The sequence below is a fragment of the Myotis yumanensis genome, unplaced genomic scaffold (assembly GCF_028538775.1).
Source record: "Myotis yumanensis isolate MYYU_CA2020_CCGP unplaced genomic scaffold, mMyoYum1.0.hap1 SCAF_9, whole genome shotgun sequence".
Taxonomy (NCBI): domain Eukaryota; kingdom Metazoa; phylum Chordata; class Mammalia; order Chiroptera; family Vespertilionidae; genus Myotis; species Myotis yumanensis.
In genome coordinates this window covers 43,597,595-43,621,434 of record NW_027223760.1, presented here as the reverse complement: position 1 = coordinate 43,621,434, position 23,840 = coordinate 43,597,595, and the positions used below count along the sequence as shown (strand labels likewise).

Genomic DNA, 23,840 nt, shown 5'->3' with positions numbered 1-23,840 from the left:
GCAAAAGGTCTAAATTCCTGCACAAGAAGACCAGAAAACTTGGAATCATGGTATTCCTGAGTTAGAAGAGATCAAAAGTCAGGGGTTGACTATCTTCTATAATCAGAGAACCACCCTATGTAAATAACGTCTGTCACGGAAGCTTACCTGATCAGATAGCTGGAAGGGAGGCTTCCGTGGCTCAAAGTGGTAGATGGGAGCCCAGAGCCAGGATAGTCACTGATAGCGTTCTCTCCCGCCTGGCGACACCTGATGCAGAGACAGAGCGAACGTAGCAAAGAAGCTTGACTGTTTCACGTTCTGTCAATGCAACAATAAATGTGTCCAGGCTGATTTTTTTTCTTTATTAGTTATAAGATTTCCTTCTGCTCCAAAATTAAAACAGGATAATAAGTAGCGGGGTAAGGATTCGTTTCCTTATCAGTCCTGGAATTTTCTATCTTATCCGGCTAGCCAGGAAGTGTTTCTAAATGGTATTAATTGTCACTAGTGTGTATCACAACCAAATCAAGACAAACCAGCACTTGTTATTTGTTGATTTATTGATGGTAGCCATTCTGACAGGTGTGAGGTGATATCTCATTGTGGTTTTAATTTGCATTTCTCAGATGATTAGTGATGTTGAGCATCTTTTCATGTGTCTGTTGGCCTTGCCTATGTTCTCTGTGTCTCTTTATTCCTTCCTTACTTTCTGTATTCCCCCTAAGTGTGGTCTTCCCCAGGGTTCTATGCTTGCTTGCCGTTTTCTCCTTGCCTGCCATCCTGTCCTCACAGGTGAGGAGAGATGGCTTTTTTCTCTCCTAAATTTAGCTATGGCCAGTAGTACATGACTGCTAAGTCTTTGGACCTGAACTCTCTCCAGAACTGGAGAGCCACCGTCTGAATACTTATTGGACATCTTCAATCGAACATCCCAGGTACCACAGAATAAAAATCTTCAAAACTGAACTAACACCTGATCAGACCTGCTGCTTTGGCTGACTGCTTATTTCCCACCATGACCCCACCCCGCTCCAGAAGCTCACACCTGAGGTCTCAATGGTCCTTTGTTTGGATTCTCTCAACTTGTGTTCTACCAGTTGCTGAGACCTGTAACTTCTCCCTCTCTAAATCTTATGGGCACTGTCTGTCTTTTCTGTTCCCACTTAGATCCTCTTTCTTTACATAATTTCAGTAGCTCAAGTCTCTCAGTCTCTCCCTGTTTTAATCTTATACTTTGCTGGCAGCTAAATCATCCTAGATCATACCTCTGGTTATGGTTTTTTGGTTTTTTTTTTCTGAACAAACTGCTAAATGACTACTAGTTTTTATACACCATACCTGTGGGGCCCAGATTACCTTTCCAGCTACATATCCTCCTCTTCCCATCCTCAAAACACACCCCACACCCCAATTGAACTGGCTCGCTCATTCTTCAAACTTGCCGTGGACTTTTGTCCATGTTGTTCCCTTTGCTAGAAAAAGTTTTCCTCCCCTTTCCCATACCTGTCAAAATCAGACCCATCAGAGCCAGGCCCTCTCATATCCTATCTACACTAATAAAAAACAAACATGCAAATTGACCGTACCTTCACTAAGCCTTAAGCCACGCCCACCAGTCAATCAGAGTGACTATAGGCAAATTAACCCAACCAAGATGGCGGCCGGCAGCCACAGAGCTGGAGCGAGCAGGACGCTTGGTTGCCCCACTGATGGAGGAAGCCAAGCTTCCCTCCTGCTTGCCCTGGCCGGCTCTGAGCTCCTCTCAAGGCTACAAAGTTTCAATTATAGAAGGTAAATAAATCCCAGAATTAAAAAGAAAAAAAGGAGAGGCTGGGAGCTTCAGTCGCTGGGGTGGGGCTTGGCCAGCCTGAAAACAGCCCTCAGCCCCTCACCCAGACTGGCCAGGCCCGCCAGTGGGAACCCCCCACCCTGAAGGGGGTGTGGCCAGCCTGCAAACACCCATCAGCCCCTCACCCAGGCTGGCCAGCCACCCTCGCGGGACCCCCACCCTGATCCAGGACACCCTTCAGGGCAAACCAGCCGGCCCCCACCCATGCACCAGGCCTCGATCCTATATAATAAAAAGGTAATATGCAAACTGACCCTAACAGCAGAACGACTGGGAATGACTGGTCACTCTGACACACACTGACCACCAGGGGGCAGACCCTCAATGCATGAGCTGCCCCCTGATGGTCAGTGCACTCCCACAGGGGGAGCTCTGCTTAGCCACAAGCCAGGCTGATGGCTGCCAGTACAGCGGTGGTGGTGGGAGCCTCTCCCGCCTCCTCAACAGCACTAAGGATGTCCGACTGCAGCTTAGGCCTGCTCCCCGCTGGCAAGTGGACATCCCCCGAGGGCTCCCAGGCTGCCAGAGGGATGTCTGCCAGCTTGGGCCCAATCCCCCAGGGAGCGGGTCTAAGCCAGCAGGTGGACATCCCCAAGGGGTCCCAGACTGCGAGAGGGCACAGGCCGGGCTGAGGGACCGCCCCCTCCCCCCCCCAGTGCACAAATTTCTGTGCACCGGGCCTCTAGTACTATAATAAAAGCCTAATATGCAAATTGTCCGCTTGACCTGGAGGAGTTCGACTGGGAGTTTGACCACTCACTATGATGTGCACTGACCTCCAGGGGCTGCGTGGAACATGGCAGGTGTCGGCAACGCCACACTGGCAGTGGGCAGCAGTGGAGGCGCTGCCAGCCCCGATGAGCCCCAACGAGAGTGGGACTGTGGTGGGGTGGTGGAGCAAGTGAGTGGGTGGCGCCAGGCCAAGGCAGATGCGAGTGGGGCCCAGTTGCCCCGCTGATCACCACTCAGATGGTGACCAGAGGCAGCAGTGTCAGCACAGGGCTGCCGCCCGGCTCCCAGGCACTGAGGGAGCCTGGCAGGGGCCTGATGATTCAGGCAGAGGGGAGCACGTGGGGGCCCAGGGGCCCAGGTGCTGCCCAGTGTCCAGAAGTCAGCTGGGACCTTCCCTTCCACATCAGATGCTCACGCTTCAATCGACAGCTAGGCCTAGGGAACACATCCATGCACGAATTTCATGCTACAGGTCTCTAGTTATATTATAACATAACTTTTTAAATTATTACAAGATTAAAGGTGTGCTTCCCCAATGATCCAGCAATCTTGATTATGTCATTTATTCTATAAAAATATGTACCATGTATTCATATGTGTGTGTATAACTATGTTTAACGCAGCATTGCTTATAACAGTAAAATATTGGAAACAATTAAAATAGATGTAATTTTGAAAAAATAGAGATACACATATAAACACACATACTGACATGGAAAATGGGCCACTGAATATGGACTGTAATTCTATTTAAAAAATAAGCTTGTATATGTATTTGTGTATCTGTATACATGTATTCAGAGAAGAAGCCATGAAAAAATATACACCAAATATCAAACAGTGATTATCATGTGTGTGGGTGGAGGTGAGGTATTAAAGTTTTAGTGTCCAACAGTGTCAACATTTGCTAATACTATGTGATAAGCTCACTGGTGTTTATTGCATTATCCTTTGTATTTTATATATTGTAAATAAAAATAAAAACTGGAAAAATGCAGTGTTAGATTTTAAATACTAAGTGCTTTGGTGTCAGGTCGGCACTGATATTTATTTATGACGACAGAGACCCTAGAAAGACTTTTTCCTGTCATCTTTGAGTATATTTCACAAAATTATTTTAATTCAAGGATACCGATATTCCTGCTGATAAACTGCTTCTTCTTAGTAAATGTATGTTTCTTCTTGCAAATAAGTTCCATTGAATTTGTGTGTGTGTGTGTGATTGTTGCACATGGTCAGCAGTGAAGGATTTGAATGGATGCTGTAATGTTTATACACAATTAAAACTGAATCAGTTTGAGCCATTTTTGTGTAAGTTGTTAAGTGACACAAATGTGATTCATTTTTGTATGCTTATTTTTAATGGAGAACAAAGAGACATAATGGTATTTTTTCTTTTTTTTTTTGTCTGCGGTGATCTAGGTATGATCAACACTACAGAACTCCTCAAAAAGCTGGAGGAGGAAATGACCACGTAATTTGACATTTTCCTTACTCTTGTTAAGCTTTTCTGTATCTAGAGTGATTGTGGCAATGTTTAAAAGTTTGCATTTAATAAAGATTTACAGTTTTGAGGAGAACAATACTATTGTTAGTTTTCTAGGAGGATATAATGCAGAATTTTTTTAAGAAAATGATTAGCTGCATAAGATATAAAGTTACTAGTAAGTCTAGATTAGATTTACATATGCATTGGTAAATATAGAATACATATACAGGGCAATAAGATTTCAAAGTGGCCTTTTGAAATGTAGAATCAATTAAGAATCACATTGATTTCAATGGCTTTGTAATTATTAGTTTGCTTCTGGGATGTTTTCAATAATGATGTAATAACGAGATCAGTCAACAGGATTTTTTAAAAACACAGCATGTAATTCTAAATAATTAAACAAAATATCCCAGAATAAATATAATCACTCTTACCTTAACTCACCTCAGGGAAGCTTTTGTTAATGACTTACGTATCTTGTAGTTTGTGCCCAAGAACAGGTTATAAAAGATGTCCAAAGGTCTGAGTTGATGAATCAAAAGATAATTCCACATTATCCTATAAGTGATCTGGTAGATTTGAAGAGAATGGATATGCTTGATCATTTATTGAAAGATGAGAAGCAAGTACTTCCAATATTCATATGGGAAATTTAATATTGGGGAAAATAAAACTGTCCTATAATCACCTTGTAAAGTCTTAAACATAAATATATTTGTTTAAATAATCATAGACTGACAGTTAAAATACATTCATTGATTTTCAAAGCATGAGTTTCTACTTGTTAAATCGGATTTCTTTTTAGCTTTGTCTTGCTAGATCATTCACACTTAGATAATAATTAATCATTGAGTTACCTATTAACTAAAATTTAATACCGAAATTGTATCTTCCCTGATAGACATTGTAAATGACAAAGTGTAGCTCTGGGAGGGTCTGTTTACCAGGGTTCCTGCTGAGTCGTGAACAGTGCAATCAGAGACTGTTTATTACATAACCATTTTTATAGCTTGTGTATGGTTCATTCAAACATAGTTATTTGAGGATGGCAAGTAATGAACTTTTTAAAAAATGGGAATATTGATATATTTAATTTTAGAATGTGTGTCTTAATTGCTAAGTAAAACCCAACAGTTGTTTGGCATTCTTAAACAGGAAGAGTCAGAGTGAGGAAGCATAAATTCAACATTTTTAGGTGATTGAGGGCCTGGTTTTAGAAGATGCTCATGGTTTTCTCTGTTAGAGTTTAAACTAGAACAGGGGTGGGCAAACTTTTTGACTCGAGGGCCACAATGGGTTCTTAAACTGGACCGGAGGGCCGGAACAAAAGCATGGATGGAGTGTTTGTGTGAACTAATATAAATTCAAAGTAAACATCATTACATAAAAGGGTACGGTCTTTTTTTTTTTTTTTAGTTTTATTCATTTCAAACGGGCCGGATCCGGCCCACTGGCCGTAGTTTGCCCACGGCTGAACTAGAAGGACTAAACGGTTTGCTTCATTAAGCATTTTAGGCTAGCTCATGATGGCCAGCTAGGCAGATGATATAGAAATACTTCTTATTTTCAGTTGTCTCTTGGCATCCCAGCTCTGCCAGATTAATAACAAAAAAGCCAGGGGACCATTTCCATCTCTTGGTTTCACTTTCTGGCAAGGGCTGTCACTTCTTTCCACGTGCTAATGTGCAAAAAACACCTCCTCAACGTGTGCATCAACTGATGCTGAGGTGTTACAAGCAGGTAGGACAACCGTGGTAGATCTTACCTGATGCTCTGATGCTCCAAGCCTTTCACAACAATTTGCAGTCTCTGTGCTGGGCACTGGCCACGTGTGTTACATGCATTACTGCATTACGGCTCTTAGTTCCATTTTACCAACTAGAAACCTGAGGCTTAGGCAGATTAAGCAGCCTGCCTGAGATTACACATCAGGCAAGTGAAGAGCTGGAATTGGAGCCGACACAGAAAGTGCACTCTTAACCATCCTACTCTACCAACACAGAACGTAGTTGGAGGTCAACCTGCTCATTACAGCCCTTCCTATTTGTTAAGGACCGAAGGGTAGCCAGAGAGCCAATGAGATCAAATGAGTGGTGTGTTTGGGAACGGTGCCCTAATCAGAAAACAGTATATGCAGTTCTTTTCTTGTGTTTCAGGTATGCCTATTATTACAGTGGAATCGGAGCTGGTGTGCTTGTTGCTGCATACATTCAGGTTTCATTCTGGTGCCTGGCAGCTGGAAGACAACTATTTAAAATTAGAAAGCAGTTTTTTCACGCTATAATGCGTCAGGAGATAGGCTGGTTTGACATGCATGATGTTGGGGAGCTTAACACTCGGCTCACAGAGTAAGTTCCTAGTTTTATGTTGAACTCAGACGTGGTTCTGATTCTTATTAAGATAAAAGAGATGTCATGACATCTGTTAGGAGATGTGAGTACATCACTTACAGTGGTTCTCAACCTTCCTAATGCCGAGACCCTTTAATACAGTTCCTCATGTTGTGGTGACCCCCAACCATAAAATTATTTTCGTTGCTACTTCATAAATGTAATGTTACTGTTATGAATCGTAATGTAAATATCTGATATGCAGGATGTATTTTCATTGTTTGCGACCCACAGGTTGAGAACCACTGACTTAGAAGTAACTGGGAGTCTAAGTTCCTTCTGAGCAGCGGCCATGTCTTGTGCATCTTTTTTGTCCCCAGTACATGAGATGGGACATGAAGAGGGACCTACATGGCTAGCGCTGAATGAGGAACTGACTTCCCAGTCAAAAGGTCGTCTGCCAGCGAGCAGTAGAGCAAAGCATGACACTTCCTGGGGCTAGAGCTGAGATGTAAACTAGTTAACCCCACATCCAAACCAACAAAAACTGGATTCAGAAGAAAAGTTCTGTGTTCACAATCCTGACATTTGTCTCTAACACTGTTTGTTCTTTTAGTGATGTCTCCAAAATTAATGAAGGAATTGGTGACAAAATTGGAATATTCTTCCAGTCGATAGCAACGTTTATCACTGGCTTTATAGTAGGATTCACACGTGGTTGGGAGCTAACCCTTGTGATCTTGGCCGTCAGTCCTGTTCTTGGACTGTCAGCTGCCATCTGGGCAAAGGTAGGTGACGCCTGTGAATCCAGGCCCTCAACCTATGGCTGCTTTTACCAAATGATGATCCTGATTCTATACCTGATCCATGGTTTTAAATCTTGTGTTCAAAACCAGTGGGAACCAGCAGATGCCACCTCACTGAGTTCTACCCCTGCTGGGACCCCACGCTGTCCTGGGCCCTGGGGTTATTTGGGGAAGAGCTGAGAAAGGAGTAGCTCTCCTGTGTCATCCTCTGCCTTCTTAGAGAAGGCATGCTCACCTCTTTAAAGAGCTGTGTTCTCTACTTGACAATTCCATACTCACACAGCAAATAGAAACCCAAGTTTAGTGAACCACACACGTGTCCCATTCAATTAGCTTGATTAGTGTTAATGTTTTTGGTTTGGTAGATTTTGTTAATTTATAAGTCAGTTTTATCAGCATTATAAATGGTTTTATGTTTATATATACTTAAATCCATTGGTATGAAAATAATTTTAAAAAATACTTCCTACTCCGACGTGCATTATAAACACTAAGCCTGTAGTTCTCTCTCTCCTGATCACAAAGGCAGAGTAAAACTTATTTTCCCTTTTAAGGCTCAGTGTGGTATTCATTTTAAACCTAATAAGATGTAAGAGTGGGCTGTGGTGGAGAGATTGGCTCAGTATGTAATTTCTGTTGGGTTTCTTTAACACAACTTAAAGAAGGTGCTACAAATTCGTGTGGCAAAAAAGATATCAATAAAGGAGGGCCCACCAAAGCTGAGGCTAACAACGTTAATCAGGCTGCAAACATTCAGAAGTTTCAGATTTTTATTCTGTAGGATAGATGTTGTTTTGCTCTTGCAAACAGTAACTACTATTTATTGGGCATCTACTATGTGAGGCCACTACATGTATTATCTTCCTGAAGTATAGCTATTAGATCATCTTACAGAGGAAGAAACTGAAGTTTTGAGGATTCTGTTAATTTGCTGCTCAGAATAACACAGGGTATCAATGGTATTCTTGGTGTTTAAATTGCATCTCAGTATCAGTCAGCTGAAATATTTGACGAAAGCTTTTCATGTTAATCAGTTTTTCTATTGATTAGAATATTAAGCGAGTCAGGTGACCAATTCTTCATATGAGTATTTGTTGATAAACTATATAAAATGTACTGATGTCCGTTCTAGTTAAGTTAGGAAAATAACTCATCTTTTATTAACTAATTATGCATTGCTTCAGATACTATTTATTTGATAACTTGCTTATTACTTGGAGACATACATTTTAACCCTCACTCTGCATTCTCTGGTTGTCAGCCATTTAGAAAGGAATGTGGGCCAGTCTGGGAAGCCTCTTTGTCCCTGTGAGCCTGAGGCTGTCCTACCCAACCCAGAGACACCAGGGCAAGAAGGAAGAACAGGAAGGGACCCAGTCCCAGCAACCTTCCTGGTCCAGGAAGCCTTTTAGATGGGCACGGGGATTCTCTGTCCCACCCAGGGCACAAGTAGGAGCACCCAGCACGCTCTGCCCCCAGCAGGCTGTACCTGGTGGAACGACCTTGGGAAGCCCCTTTTACTCCCTTAGGTAGCAGAGGCAGGTTCCATAGGAGCCCCAGCAGCCCCAGACAAACCGCTCTGACCAAAATAATACTAGCAAGGCTCTGAGTATTAAACTGCCAGTAGAACCACAACTCACAAAAGTAGGCCAAAATGAATACAAAAAAAAATGATGAATGTGAACTGCAATTGAAAGTTTTTTTAAAAAATAGTAGGCCAAAACTCGAATGCTAAACCCAAAGAGGGTTACTCCTTGTTAAAATAAAGGTTTAAACAGGACTCAGAGTCTCCTAACATAATAGATAAAAGGTCCAGGATATAATAAAATTTTACTTGTCACTCCTAGGACCAAGAAAACCACAACTTGAATGAGAGAAAGACCAATTAAACTGACTATAAGTCAGACGCTAGAATGATTTGACAGGAATTTTAAAATAGCTAGTATAAAAATGCTCCACTCAGCCATTACAAATTCTCTTGAAACAAAAGAAAAAAATAGAAAATATCAGCAATGAAATAGTTATTTAAAAAGAACAAAGTGAAATTAGAGAAATGGAAGATACAACAACAGAATAGTCAGGATGGATAAGCTCTTTCAGTGCGTGGAGATGATAGGATAGGATCAGCGCATCTGGAGATGGAACAATAGAATTCATCTATTCTGAAACGGAGAAAATGAAAAGGCTCAGGGACCTGTGGGACAATAGCAAAAGATCCAAAAGACAATCGCATTTATTACCATTGGGGTCCCAAAAGATGAGGAGAAAGAGAGTGGGACTGAAGGAATATTGGAAGAAATAATAGCTGAAAATGTCGATCCAACAATAGCAGGCTATCCTTCAACAACTGAATGGTTAAACGAACTATGGTACGTGGAATACTACCTGCCAATAAAATGGAAAAAACTCTGGATATTCTTAACAACCTCAGAGAATTATGCTGGGGGTGGGGGTGTGGGGGAGGGAGAGCCAATTCAAAAAGGTGACAAACCATATGATTCCATTTATGTAACATTCTTGGAATGACAAAATTATAGACAGAACAGATTAGTGCTTTCCTGAGGTTGGGGGTGGTTGGGGAGGGGAGGAGAGGTAAGGGGTCGGGTAAAGGTGGCTATGGCTATGAAAACTAACATAAGGGATCCTTGTAATGAAATTGCTCTGTGTCATGATTGTAGCCACATGAACATACAGAGGTGATAACATTGCTTATATCTAAATACACACACCCACACAAATGCATGTAAAACTGGTAAATCCGAATAACATTGATGGATTATATCAATGTTAAATTCCTAGTTGGGACATTGTTCTGTAGTTTTCCAGATGTTACTATTGGGGACAGTAGATGAAGGGTGCGTGGGATCTCACTGTCTTGCTTCTTACTGCATGTGAATCTATAGTTATCTCAAAAACAAAAGGTATAAATTATCTCAAAACCAAAACTTCATTGGGAAATAGAAAAATGAAGGTCAAAATATCTATAGTGGTAAAAACATATTGCTTCCAAATACATTAGTTTGAATAATATATAATTGCCTATAGTAGACAGTTTTTTAACTTAAATAACAATTTCATAAGTCTCAAACTGATACTAATTAAGCTTTGTTAAGGAATTGTCAGCCTTTGGAAGAAGGGATGGGTCAGTGATTCTTCATATTGTTTATGTGGGTAGTTGTAATAATGGAATCATCACCATTTGATTACATTAGACTAACAGTGGAAGTTGCCTTTTTATATCCCCAAGAATAGTTTGGAAGGCTTCTTTTTTTTCTTTTAACAGGCATGATCTCTTCAAGTACAAAAGCAAAACAAAACACTTAATGAAGATTCTCCCATAGTTTTGCTTACCCATATGCTTATAATTATGGAATCTCATGGGGGAGAAGGGGAATGAACCAGGTTTATTGAATGTATGGTACTTGATATATTTAACAGTGACTTAAAATACCATATTTTGAAACTCCTAATTCAAGAATATTTCTGGTAATCTTGTTGTTGCCTGCCTCAGTTGTGGGTGACTGTTGTGGGGTGATGTTTTAAGAGAAGCAGAGAAAAATAGCTGAAGCATATTGAATGTGCCTCTCATATTATGCAGCATGTTTGCTCAGGGATGGCATTGAGCTCCCTGGCTCAGACCCAGCGTTGGGAATGATTCAGGCAGGTGCCGCCCTGGGAAAATGGCTGTGAGAAGTCAGCAAGGCCTAGTGTGTCGGGGGATATTAGATAAGTGCATGCAGCACAATATCTGCCCATAGGACATAGTTAATAACTGTTCGCTTGCTTTCACCCACCCATTCCTACATCTGCCACAGCTCCTTTTTACTTTGACACACAGCAAAGGAAGAAGTGCACTGTTAAAACTAAAACAGCTTTGAGCTCTTTATGACGAGAAGGAATAGACTTGTAGTACTTACGCAAGTGAGTCCGCAAATGCCCGTAAATTATTGATGAAACTGTGTAATACGGTTAATCAGTATTGTATTATGAACTGCTTGTGTGTAACCTTTAGCTAGATGGTTGACTACATAGGCATTCCAGGTATAAATAGTAACCTTGGCTCTTCGCCCATGCCAGGTGATTTGATTTTCATAATAGGGTCCATTAGAACTAGAGTTCACAGATGTCAATGGCTGGTTTCAGAGAGTGAATCCCTCTAGGCCAGCAGTTCTCAACCTGTGGGTCGCGACCCCTTTGGCAGTCGAGCGACCCTTTCACAGGGGTCACCTAAGACCATCCTGCATATCAGATATTTACATTACGATTCATAACAGTAGCAACATTACAGTTATGAAGTAGCAACGAAAATAAGTTTATGGTTGGGTCACAACATGAGGAACTGTATTTAAAGGGCCAGAAGGTTGAGAACCACTGCTCTAGGCTGTTCATTCAGGCCATATGGTTCATTCAAGCCATATGGCATCAGGCTTCAATCCTGGGTATTTTCTTTGTTTTTTATTTTATTTTTAAATATATTTTTATTTATTGAAGAGAGGAAGAGAGAGAGAGAGAGAGAAACATCAATGATGAGAATCATTGATTGGCTGCCTCCTGACAACCCCTACTAGGGATTGAGCCCACAACCCAGGCATCTGCCTCCCCGACCGGAATTGAACCCAGGACCCTTCAGTCCACAGGCCGATGCTCTATCCACTGAGCCAAACCAGCTAGGACCTCGGTATTTTCTTTATTTGTAAAATGATGTAACCTCTTCATCCCTCCATTTCCTCGCAGATATAGTAGGGGCAATAGTACCTACTTCACTGTGCAATTGAGAAGAGTAAATGAGATCCTGTGTATTTAAAGTACCCCGTACTGTTTCTTCCACAGAATAAATGTCCAGGAATCAGACAGAGAAATCAATGAGCACCCATAAAACAAAGCCCTCCCAGGTGGCTGCATGTATTGTTTTGCTCAGCAGTGCCAGCTTTCCTGGCATGTGAAACTTGCTTGTCCCCAGCATTCTTCTGGCTCACACTTCTGAACCAGAGTACCATGAGCAATTGCTGTGTTTCCTTGGTGTAATTGCCTTTTTTCCACATTTGCTTATGACTACATGTATACATTTAATTTAAGATCTCTCCAAACTCCTAGTTTTATTTATTCAGATGAGGATCCCTGAAGCACTCAGTGAGAAAATAATATTTTAATGGAATTTATTATATACTGGAGGCCCAGTGCATGAAATTCCTGCATGGATAGGGTCCCTAGGGTCTGGGGCCTTCCTTTGTTCCACACCTACCCCTGGTGGTCAGCACACGTCATAGTAATCGATCTAACTCCCAGTCTCAGGAACACTTTGCATATTAGGCATATATATATATATATATGTATATATATACATATATATATATATATATATATATATATATATACATATAGTCAGCTCAGTTCTAAAAGAATTGAAGTGTCTTACAGAGTGAATATCCGTATACTAAAATTTAGAATGTCATGACCAAAAACAAGTAAGACAGATTTTGTTCAATGAATATATTAATGTACCAGCAGCATCTGTGTATATATTTGTATTTTACAAATGATAAAATGAACTTGTTAAAAAATTTACATGATCTGAAATTGCATTTTTAAACAGATACTATCTTCATTTACTGATAAAGAACTCTTTGCATATGCAAAAGCTGGAGCAGTAGCTGAGGAGGTCTTAGCAGCAATTCGAACTGTGATTGCTTTTGGAGGACAGAAGAAAGAACTGGAAAGGTTTGAATCTCTTTTTAAGTTGATAGGAATGTTAAATTCTGTGTCACCTTTTATGCCCTTCAGGTTGACAGTGTTGTTGACAATGTATATGTTTCTTTAAACAGCTTCATCTATATTAGAGCATGTCTAATATTCTGGAGAAGTTGTGATTCTAGTTGTACTCTTCTTTTTTTGTTGTTGTTAATGTCATATACTTGGGTGGTTTTTTTTAACCATTTAAACAGTTTTTCAATTACAGTTTACATTCAATATTATTCTGTATTGGTTTCAGGTGTACAGTGTAGTGGTTAGATAATTATATACTTTACAAAGTAGTCCCCTGATATTTCCAGTACCCACCTGGCACCATACATAGTTTTTACAATATTATTGACTGTATTCTCTATGCTATAATTTACATCCCCATGACTATTCATAACTAACAATTTGTACTGCTTAATCCCTTCCCCTTTTTCACCCAGTCCCTCAACTCCCCTCCCCCTCTGGCAATAATCAATCTGTTCTCTGTATCTATGAATTTCTTCTTATATCAAAGCATAATTCAAAGCATTTCCTAGAGTCTCCTAGGTGGGTAGTGGCATAAAAATAGTTCCTCAGTGCTGAACCATTTTATCCCTGGTGATAATGTTTCCATCTAATAAGTTCTTATTTCTTTCTGTATTTGATATAATTGACACATACCATCCTTGATTTTCTAAGATTGAATGAGTATTTTGTGTAATATCTATGGGGACATGTTAATTTCTGGTTCACTTCCCCTCTTGCCTGGCCCCTGATCAGTAGCTATGCTCCATGATTTAGAAAATAAAAATATAATTGAAAAGCACATCTGTGCAAAAGTTCAAAATATTTTTAACTGTGTGTTAATATTTCCCTTACAACTACTTATATTCCCTCTTATTAGATTTCTGAGAGTATACATGGTAATTTATTGAAATTTAGAATATCAGATTCATTGATTTCTGAGCAGCAATCGAATTTACTTAAAATAACATCTGATATTATAGTATTTTAGGTTACGAATATATCTTTTAGAAAATTGGAAAAACTAAACTATATTGTTTGGGAGGTTATACATTGTTTGTTAAAGCCATAAAGGAAAACGGGAATTTTTGTAACCAGGATAATGATTACCTGTCCAGGGGATAAGGAGTTGTGGGTCATAGTGGGACACAGAGCAGGGAGTTTCTGTGGGGCTGACGGTGTTCCATTTCTTGACCTCAGTTGTGGTTACGTGGCTATTCACTGTATAATTATTCTTTAAACTGTACATATGTGTTTGGAGTAGCCTTTTGTTCATATGCAATATTTTACCCCACATACATGTCCTCTGAGAATGATTTGTGATGATGCAGTACTGTAGTCCAAAGGAAAGACCCATCTTGATTTTTTGCTAAGGTTTTTGCTCTTCCCTTAAGATACGTCTGACTACTAAACTGAGAAGTCTTCCTTAGTGACCAGGCAAACATCCAGTGAGATAAATCCCTTCTCCTAGAGCTTAAATTCTAACAGGGCAGAGGAAGGGTACAGACAACCCCAAAAAATAAAATAAAGCAATACCTAATATACCAGGTGGGGTAAATATTATTAGGAAATAAAATACTTTTTTAGAGTCATAGGGGTTTCTGTGTAGAGATGCTATTCAGAAAGTTCTTTCTGAGTAGTTGATGCTTGAGCAGACAGAGAATGGAGGTTTTAACTTGGGATTCTTTCCAGTTTTCCTCAATGGAAAGGTGGACCAGAAAAGTACGATGGCCACCAGCACGGGAGACAAGCAAAGCGTATCTGCATCTTCCTCATTTCTGAGCCAGAGGAAAGCATTTCCCCATAGAAATTAAAACCTCAGGCCTATACCTCTGCACAGTAGGGTCTGAATTTATATAGTCTACAGGCCAAAGATACAAAGAGTAAGAATACTAAATAAAAATAAAAGCTATAATGATTGGAAAATAAGGAACAACATTTTCATTATTCATAGACGATATGATTGTATGCATGGAAATTCCTGTAGAGCCTGCAGACTAACAGCATAAAATAAGATCTGAGAACCTGATCAGGATTCAGAAAAAAATGGCATTCCAGGAACCAGCAGTGGCCAATTAGGAAATAGATAGTATTGCATCAGTTCTAAGGTGCACATTTTTCTGTCACAACTCATCTTCTCTGGCACTGAGATAAATCCTATGATCAGTGTCTTTTTACAATTGCTATGGATCTGGATGGAGGTCGATTCCTCCAGGTGGGACTTGGGTTTGCGCCATTCACTGGGGTCACTGATCCGAGACCACCTTACATTAACTTCTTTGTCTACACTGGTAGTATGAATTCACACTTCAGACCTGCATGGATACTGCCTTATGGTTCAGATTCCCAGGGGAGGTTTTTCCCTGCCTTTACCTATTGCCACGGTTGAAACACAAGTTCTCCTGCTGTCACTTTCCATGTGGCATGTGCTTATTATACTGAGGCTCTAGCCCTTTGGGTCCCACCTGTATATGAACTGATGCTACATAAAATAACAGAATAGGCCCTAACCAGTTGGCTCAGTGGATAGAGCGTCAGCCTGCGGACTCAAGGGTCCCAGGTTCGATTCCTGTCAAGGGCATGTACCTTGGTTGCGCGGCACAACCCCAGTAGGGAGTGTGCAGGAGGCAGCTGATCGATGTTTCTCTCTCATCGGTGTTTCTAACTCTCTATCCCTCTCCCTTCCTCTCTGTAAAAAAATTAATAAAATATATTTTTTTAAAAAAGAAGGACTTACATTAGGCAGTTTCATGATAGGCATTGGCTTCCTTGACAGCTTATATATATATATATATTTTATTAATTTTTTTACAGAGAGGAAGGGAGAGGGATAGAGAGTTAGAAACACCGATGAGAGAGAAACATCGATCAGCTGCCTCCTGCACATCCCCTATGTGCCCGCAACCCAGGTACATGCCCCCGACCGGAATCGAACCTGGGACCCTTCAGTCCACAGGCCGACGCTCTATCCACTGAGCCAAACCGGTTTCAGCAATAAAATATATTTTTTAAAAAATAACAGAATAGCAATACTTCCTACAAATAATCACATCCTAAACTTGAGAAATATGATACTTTTGAAAGATTATTAGCAACAACATTATAATGAGATATGGGATATAACCTGGGTAGAAGGGAGAGGGCATTATGGGAGTCAAGTCCAATATGCAGAACTTAGGTGAATCTGATCATTTTAGTTCACTAAAAGTGTAAAGGAATCAAGATATTTTTTAAATGGAGTGCTTTAATTAGTAGGTACAGAAAGAATTTTGTCCCCTAGAGAAGATGGTGATCAACTTTTTATTATAAGAATAAGCAAGTGAAGTGGGCCTACATAGTTCTATTTAAAGATTCATTTTATATGTGGAAGCATTTCTTCAGACGATAAGTTACTGGGATGTGTCTTTGAAAGAACAACCTCCCCTGGAAAATTGGAAATTAGTTTTGTCTGAGATTAAGAGTTGATTTAAGACTATAACCTGAAGGCCTAAGGTTCTTTCCAGCTTGCCCATTTCTTAAAAGTTCATTTATTCAACAAATTTAACCAGCATCTACCACATGACAAGCACTGTGCTAGGGTCTGGATTGTCAATGAATCGGAAAGACAGGATATTTGCCCTTATGTGATCCTTAGTCAAAACAGTAAGGTAGAAAAAAAGAGAAGGAAGGAAAGTAAGAAGGAATATAAGAAAGACATCAAAGAAGCAGATTATAGATTTTTAAAACAGTCAGTGAACCAATCAAAGAGTGTGCTGATGAAGGTGAGGAGGGCAAATTTGGTGGTCAGGAATGCATCTCTGAGGAGGTTCCATCTAGGCTGAGACGGGAGGGATGAGAAATGGCCTTCCCGGGTGAGGGCCGGGATAGTAGAGGCTTTTGGATGTCCTGAGGTGGCAATGACTGTAGGAAATATAAGGCTCCTGTGGCTGGAGCTCAGCTGAGCCAGGGGAGATTGCGGTGAAGGGAAGCTGTTGAAGGTGGGTCAGGCCATAACGTGGGGAATTGCAAGTTGTGATGAGGAATTAGGATTTTATTCCAAGCGCATAGAGAAGGGGTCGAGGATCTTAAAGAAGGGAACGGGTGTCCACATTATGTTTAAGAGTAGAGGCCTGATGCATGAAAATCGTGCAAGAGTAGGCCTGCCATCCTCCGGCTGCTGGCACTGGCTTCCCTCCGGCCCTGGCTTTGTCTGGAATCATGTCCGGAAAGACGTCTGGTCTAATTAGCATATCACCCTTTTATTATTATAGATTATTTCTCTGTCTGTAATTGGTCTGGTGAGTAGAAGAGAGCAGTTAAAGAGTAGAGCCAGGTGGGCTAGTGGGAAGGCTGCAATAGTGGTCCAGGTGAGAGGGCTTACTGTGGCCTGATCAAGACTGCTGCCCGGAGATGGGTGACAGGTACATAGATTTGGGATATAATTTGGGGGTAGAATTGAGAAAACTATTCTGAGACCAAATATAATCCTTCAGTTTCTTCCCCTACCCTTCTGTGCTTCCAAATAGACAAGCAACTAAGGTCTCTCAGTCTCCCTCTTCAGATTAGCAGGTGCAGGAGGAAACTTAAAAGGAAAATTAGCCGAAACCGGTTTGGCTCAGTGGATAGAGCGTCGGCCTGCGGACTGAAAGGTCCCGGGTTCGATTCCGGTCAAGGGCATGTACCTTGGTTGCGGGCACATCCCCAGTAGGGGGTGTGCAAGAGGCAGCTGATCGATGTTCCTCTTTCATCGATGTTTCTAACTCTCTATTCCTCTCCCTTCCTCTCTGTAAAAAATCAATAAAATATATTTTAAAAAAAAAAAAAAAGGAAAATTAACCAGGATTTAAAACGAATTTAATCATTAGTAGAGAATTGTTTTGTTCTCCTTAATTAAATTTTTTTTCTCTCTGCATGTGTCTTGCAAATGTTTATCTATTAGTGTTGCTTTTTATTTGCTTAATTAAAATTGTTCCTTGCTCTTGGAAGTGGCTGGTAAATATTTTTATAATATTTAAGAAGAATTTTTTTCTAAATATCAATGTTTTTGTTGTGTGACTTTATTCCATTTTAGGAACTCCTACTTTAATTACCATTTTCGTACTAATGCTTTTAGTGAATTTAATAGCTGATTTTGTATTGTGACATTTTTTATGGAAATGCTAATCAAAAAGTAAAAGGAGTATTGTTTATGTCTCCCCCGCTTCCCTCCTTACCCCTTTCTTTTTTTTCATTTATCTTTTCTGGTATCTAAATGATTTTCTTCCTTGTTGCTTCTTCCTACGCAAATGTTTCCTCTGGCTGCATGCGACATCAGTGAAAGATTTCTACATTAGTCTCTCGGTAAGCAAGAACTGAAATAAAGGAGATAACAGGGTGTGAGTTATAACTGTTAAAGTTCCTTAAATGTAATCATGTATAATTCATGCTTAGTAGTACTTTTCACATTAGATCAACTCATGAAGTGGGAGATATATATATATATATATATATATATATATATAAACCATTGAAACATCTTTCTCAAAGATAATTTTTTTGTTCAAAGGTTAAAACTGGCAAGTTGGGGATTGACATTTTTGGAGGAAGAAACTCTAATAATATGTTACTATTTTATCACCATAAAGTTCTGTTTAAATTTGGTCTTCAGCGAACATGGGGGCCATGTAAATTTCATTCGACAGACTTTCCCAACTAGTAGAGTAGCTGGTTAAAAAAAGTCATGAGGCCAAGAAAGAATGCATGTTTCCATCTGAGCAGGGCTTGAACCACTCTGTACATGCGAATGGAACAAACATCCAAAGAAAATTAGTATAACATTTAAATGGTCCATGTTTTTTTAGATTAAAGACCTCAAAATAAGAATTCTATATGGAAGTAAGTTCTTTTATCACAATTATGAACTCCTTTCCATAAGGCAATGGTCTAAGTTCTGCAGGGCGTTGTGATTAAGAGGATAAAGTCAGATTTAAAGCTTAATTATAATCTGTCCTATTTCCCTACTAATATTACCTTGATTCTATATTTTCAAAGATCCTTCCTTTACTTTAAATTTGGGCCCCATGATCTTATCTCCACATCTGTCTTTTTGAGCAAAATAGTCTGTTGTGTTCCTTTCAAATGAAGATGAAGTTACAGACAGCATCTCCTTTCACTTTAACATCAGATATTCACTGCTCCCCACGGGTTTAAAAAGTACGAGAATTAACGTTTGGGAGAGAGCTTTAAACCATTAGAACTGGAGGGAGAAAATCTTATCAGCGGACACCAACATTGTTTTTGTTTTTTATTTGCTTCCTTGCTGTTGCCCTCTTCTGTATAATTTGAAGGGCTATGTAATACTCTTTACATTTAAATAAACTGTATGTTTTATCTTATTTCCATAGTGATTATTTTTTAAATAATCAGTTGAAATTTGCTGTACTTTCTGTGAGAAGTATTCATGGGTATTCTCCAAGTTTGGCTAATATAGTAGAGACCTTTGTGCTGTGAACAGGTTACACAGTCCTCAGTGTGCTGAGATTTTTATTTTCTCAGTCCTTGAGGCCTGGGGTGGGTGACCCGAGCCACCAGGCCAGAGCCCCTTCTTCCAGCAGCGGGCAGCCATGACATGACCGTGTCGGGAGCAGTGACTGAGGGAATAGGATGTAGGCAATGTGTAGAAAGACTAAGGAAGGGGACACTCATACATAATGAGGGATTATTATATATTTTTAAGCCTGGTCATTTTTTCAGGTCAGTGATTTTTTTTAAAATAAATGTCAATGGAAATAAGATAAACTATATAGTTTATTTAAATGTAAAATGTATTACATAACAATTCACAGCTCTCAAAATGCTCCTACACCTATGTCGAACAAAAGAGACTGGGGGCTTTGCTAGAAATAAATGACTAAGATTTATTCCCAGTTCTTATAGTATGCAAACTAGAAACACAGCAAAGCAAAACCCCAGAAGTGTTCTGATGAGGAAAGAAAAGTTAAGAGTTCCTATAATAAAAATCACATCCTTGAGAATAATCAGTCCTGCATTCTTAGCCCCACAATTGGCCCAGAACCGTTACCAGTCAGATGTCAGGTGATCTGGATGATGGATGCCACGTGGTGTGGAGGATAGGCGCCAGGAGGTCTGGTCTTGTCCCGAGTTCTTTGGCGGATAGTCAGAGGGTTATCCGCAGTTAAGTAAATGTCTGGGCATTGGAGCAAGACTGGAAAGTTCAAAAGTTTTCGTTTGCCGGCTCGTTAAAGCAGGAATAGAAACACTTCATGCCTCAGCCTACTGGCTTTGAATGATTTAGCAGCTTGACCATAGTGACTCCATTTTATTTCTTCACCCTTTTCCTCACTTTTTTCTTTCAGTTGGTTCTTCTAGTAGACGCACAGGGATGCAGGATGGGGTGCAGACTGTCTCCAGAGCTTCTGTAATATTCAGAGACTTAAAGGACTTACTTATGTTGAACACTATCTAGCGTTATGTCTTCGGATTATTAATACATTTAAAAAGCATGCAGATTGTAAGGGAAAGTACAGTGTTCATAGTGTCTGTTTTGTTTTGTGTATGAAACAATGCCAGTGTTAGAAGTGTGCTATTATTCCACTTATTTCACTGTTGCTTAGGCCAACAGAGAAGGGGCTTTTAGAAGACTTCCCCCACCAATTAATCTATGTAAGACTCAGTTTCCTCTTCTACAAAAAGAGATTAAATAGTTCTAACATCCTAGGGTCAATGTATGGACAAAAAGAAAATATGTGTAAAACACCTACCATGGGGCTGGGCACATTCTAAATCCTCAACAAGCATCATGCTATTTGACCCATTTCACATGTTTATGAGTATATGTGATCATTTTTGTTACTCCTCCCAGGTACAACAAAAATTTAGAAGAAGCTAAAAGAATTGGGATAAGGAAAGCTATTACGGCCAACATCTCTATGGGCGCTGCTTTCCTGCTGATCTATGCTTCATATGCTCTGGCATTCTGGTATGGGACCTCCTTGGTCCTTTCAGGACAATATTCTATTGGAAAAGTACTCACTGTAAGTGATATTATATTAAGAAAAGAATCACTGTTTAAAATGCCAATGAAATTGCTGTGTGGTCTTGGCTTGACTGTTGGAGAATGTATCTTGAAGAACGAATGACTAACACAGACATGCACTATTAGGTTAAAAAGTGGCAAGGAAATTAGATGTATTCAACAACCAGTTTTGTCTTTTTTGTAACCCCTCTTGAAAAGCCTATCCTGTGGCCTAAATAATACCAACATCACCAGTCTCTATAGCATAAACTTTTCATTAGTTGAGATTATTTCTTTGTGCCATACACTGTGCTAAGCACTTTACTTTTATTTTCTGATTTACTATTCATAACAATAAATGGCAAAATACACTTGAACTTCTTTTCAGAATCTTTTGAGTGACAGCTAATACACCTAGCCAATTTTTGGAAGCATAGAGTGTTATTCTTCCTAAAAGAATGTGCTATTTGGAGTTTCTCTGCCATATAGATCTTTGTACAAGTATAGAAGGCTTGCCATTTTATGCTATCCTTTTGTATTTAAAGACAATGAACTATTCACTAACCAAGCTCAATCTACATCTTTTTAAAAAAATGTTTTTATTGATTTCATAGAGAGGAAGGGAGAGGGAGAGGGAGAGAGAGAGAGAGAGAGAGAGAGAGAGAGAGAGAGAGAGAGAGAGAAGGGAGAAAAACATAAATTGACTGCCTCCTGCATACCCCCTCTTGGGAATCGAGCTCACAACGGGGCCATGTGCCCTGACCGAGAATTGAACTGACAGCCTCCTGGTGCCCGGGACGATGCTCAATCAAATGAGCCACACAGGCTGGGCTCAGTCTGCATTTTGATCTAATAAAGTACATATTGTTAGAAGTGTCACTTGGTTCCTTTTTCACAGGCTAAGTATCAGTACCTATATTCAGTAAATGACAGACCCAATTATGTGGTTGAGTCCCTTAAAAACAGTTCCCTTTCTCAGGAAACAGGTTGGTAGTGTGAATCTGATAATTGTGTCTCTTGTTTTTTCAGACTGTTGCCTCACCCACAATGTATAGGGTTCTTCAGTTAAGAATGGTTTTAACCAAAAAGCTTTTATTAGGATAGTGATTCTGTGGGTGAGCCTAGGTTGGCAAGAGAAGTGTTCTGCTTACTTGTGATGTAGATAGGCAGTTTTAAATCCAGTATTCACTGAACACAGATCTGCCTTTCCAACTGGAACCATCAAGAGTAGGAGCAAGCACAGGATTTGATATCAAGCCGACGTGTTTCAAATTCCAGCCTACAACTTTTAGCTGTAAGATTTGGGGCGGCCACATACAGACTTTTCAAGCCTTCATACCTCTTTTGCCAAATATAAATGGCAGTATTGTTGTAAGGACTAATTGATAAAATAAATATAGAATCACTTAGCAAAATTCCTTGCATGTAAATTCTTGGAGACTAAAATTACTGTGTGTTTTAGAAAGAAAGGAATAGTGACATTAGTTCTCTTTAACCCAGATGAGAAATAAAGTCAAAGACAGGTCTTTATCCATAAGACACTGATTTGGGCAAAATAAAAACCTGTTTACCAGACCTCAAAGAGAACACAGTTTGGTAGACGGGGGGGAAAGACAACCTGGTAAAGAATAATGCCTTAGGTGTGTGTGCTTTATAATTTACAAAATATTTTTATATATACTATTTCATTTGATACACCAGCTCTAAGGTTGCTGGGTATGGAAAATAGAATCTTGCCTGTTTTTGCAAATGAAGAAATTGAAACCCAGAAACTCTAGAAGAATTGCCTGGAGACATATAGCCAATTAGTGCTTAGACCAGGGGTGGGCAAACTTTTTGACTCGAGGGCCACAATGGGTTCTTAAACTGGACCGGAGGGCCGGAACAAAAGCATGGATGGAGTGTTTGTGTGAACTAATATAAATTCAAAGTAAACATCATTACATAAAAGGGTACGGTCTTTTTTTTTTTTTTTTTTTTAGTTTTATTCATTTCAAACGGCCGGATCCGGCCCACGGGCCGTAGTTTGCCCACGGCTGGCTTAGACCTTGTGTGTCTCCTACTAGGGTTTATTTCCTCTATCCTCTGCTGATGATCTAAACCAAAATTCTTGGCCATTGAAGAAATATTACAATATTCTATTATATTAGTAATAGTCTGGTCCTATAGAATTTACACACTGAGCAAGTAAGACTAATCCTGCATTCTAAGTTGAAAAGTACTTAAACTTTTAAATATTTAAAAATATTTAAAAAAATATTTTTAACACCCAGTATTTATATGTTGCCTTGCCATTTTAAAATTTAATAAGTTGTATTAAGAAAAAAGAGTATAAAAAAAATTGTCTAAACAGTACCTCAGTAGCTTGACGATTTTCCTTCCCATTCCTCAGGTCTTCTTCTCTGTGTTAATTGGGGCTTTTAGTATTGGACAGGCATCGCCAAGCATTGAAGCATTTGCAAATGCAAGAGGAGCAGCATATGAAATCTTCAAGATAATTGATAATGTAAGTCTCCGCTGGCTATTTACCCAGATATTTAAAAGTTTTTCTAGTTACAAAGTAGATTTCTTTATCACTTGTTCCAACTCTCCACAAATGTCACTCAAAGTAGTTGTTGTAACCTAGTTAAATCTTCTGGTATTTTATTCTGTTTAGAAGCCAAGCATTGACAGCTATTCGAAGAATGGGCACAAACCAGATAATATTCAGGGAAATTTGGAATTCACAAATGTTCACTTCAGTTACCCATCTCGAAAAGAAGTTAAGGTACAGTGATAAATGACTAATCGATGATTCAATGATGTATTGAATAAAGAATTTCTCATACTTTCCTTTAGAGACTTTAAAAGAATGTGAATATTTAAACCTCATTTTGAATTCATTTGTCCATTCATAGTCCTGTGCATTGCTCTT

General features: G+C 39.7%; 1 protein-coding gene across 2 annotated transcripts in view; it reads left to right on the top strand.

Annotated features, from left to right (window-relative positions):
- ABCB1 (ATP binding cassette subfamily B member 1) overlaps positions 1 to 23,840 on the top strand; it is a 72,454-nt gene that overhangs the window by 14,567 nt on the left and 34,047 nt on the right. For both annotated transcript variants that reach the window (XM_070424175.1, XM_070424176.1), the window contains exons 5-11: positions 3,986 to 4,037; positions 6,212 to 6,403; positions 7,002 to 7,173; positions 12,785 to 12,909; positions 20,774 to 20,945; positions 23,319 to 23,432; positions 23,583 to 23,693. In XM_070424175.1, coding sequence (XP_070280276.1) covers positions 3,986 to 4,037; positions 6,212 to 6,403; positions 7,002 to 7,173; positions 12,785 to 12,909; positions 20,774 to 20,945; positions 23,319 to 23,432; positions 23,583 to 23,693 — 938 coding nt within the window. The remainder of the gene's footprint in view (positions 1 to 3,985; positions 4,038 to 6,211; positions 6,404 to 7,001; positions 7,174 to 12,784; positions 12,910 to 20,773; positions 20,946 to 23,318; positions 23,433 to 23,582; positions 23,694 to 23,840) is intronic.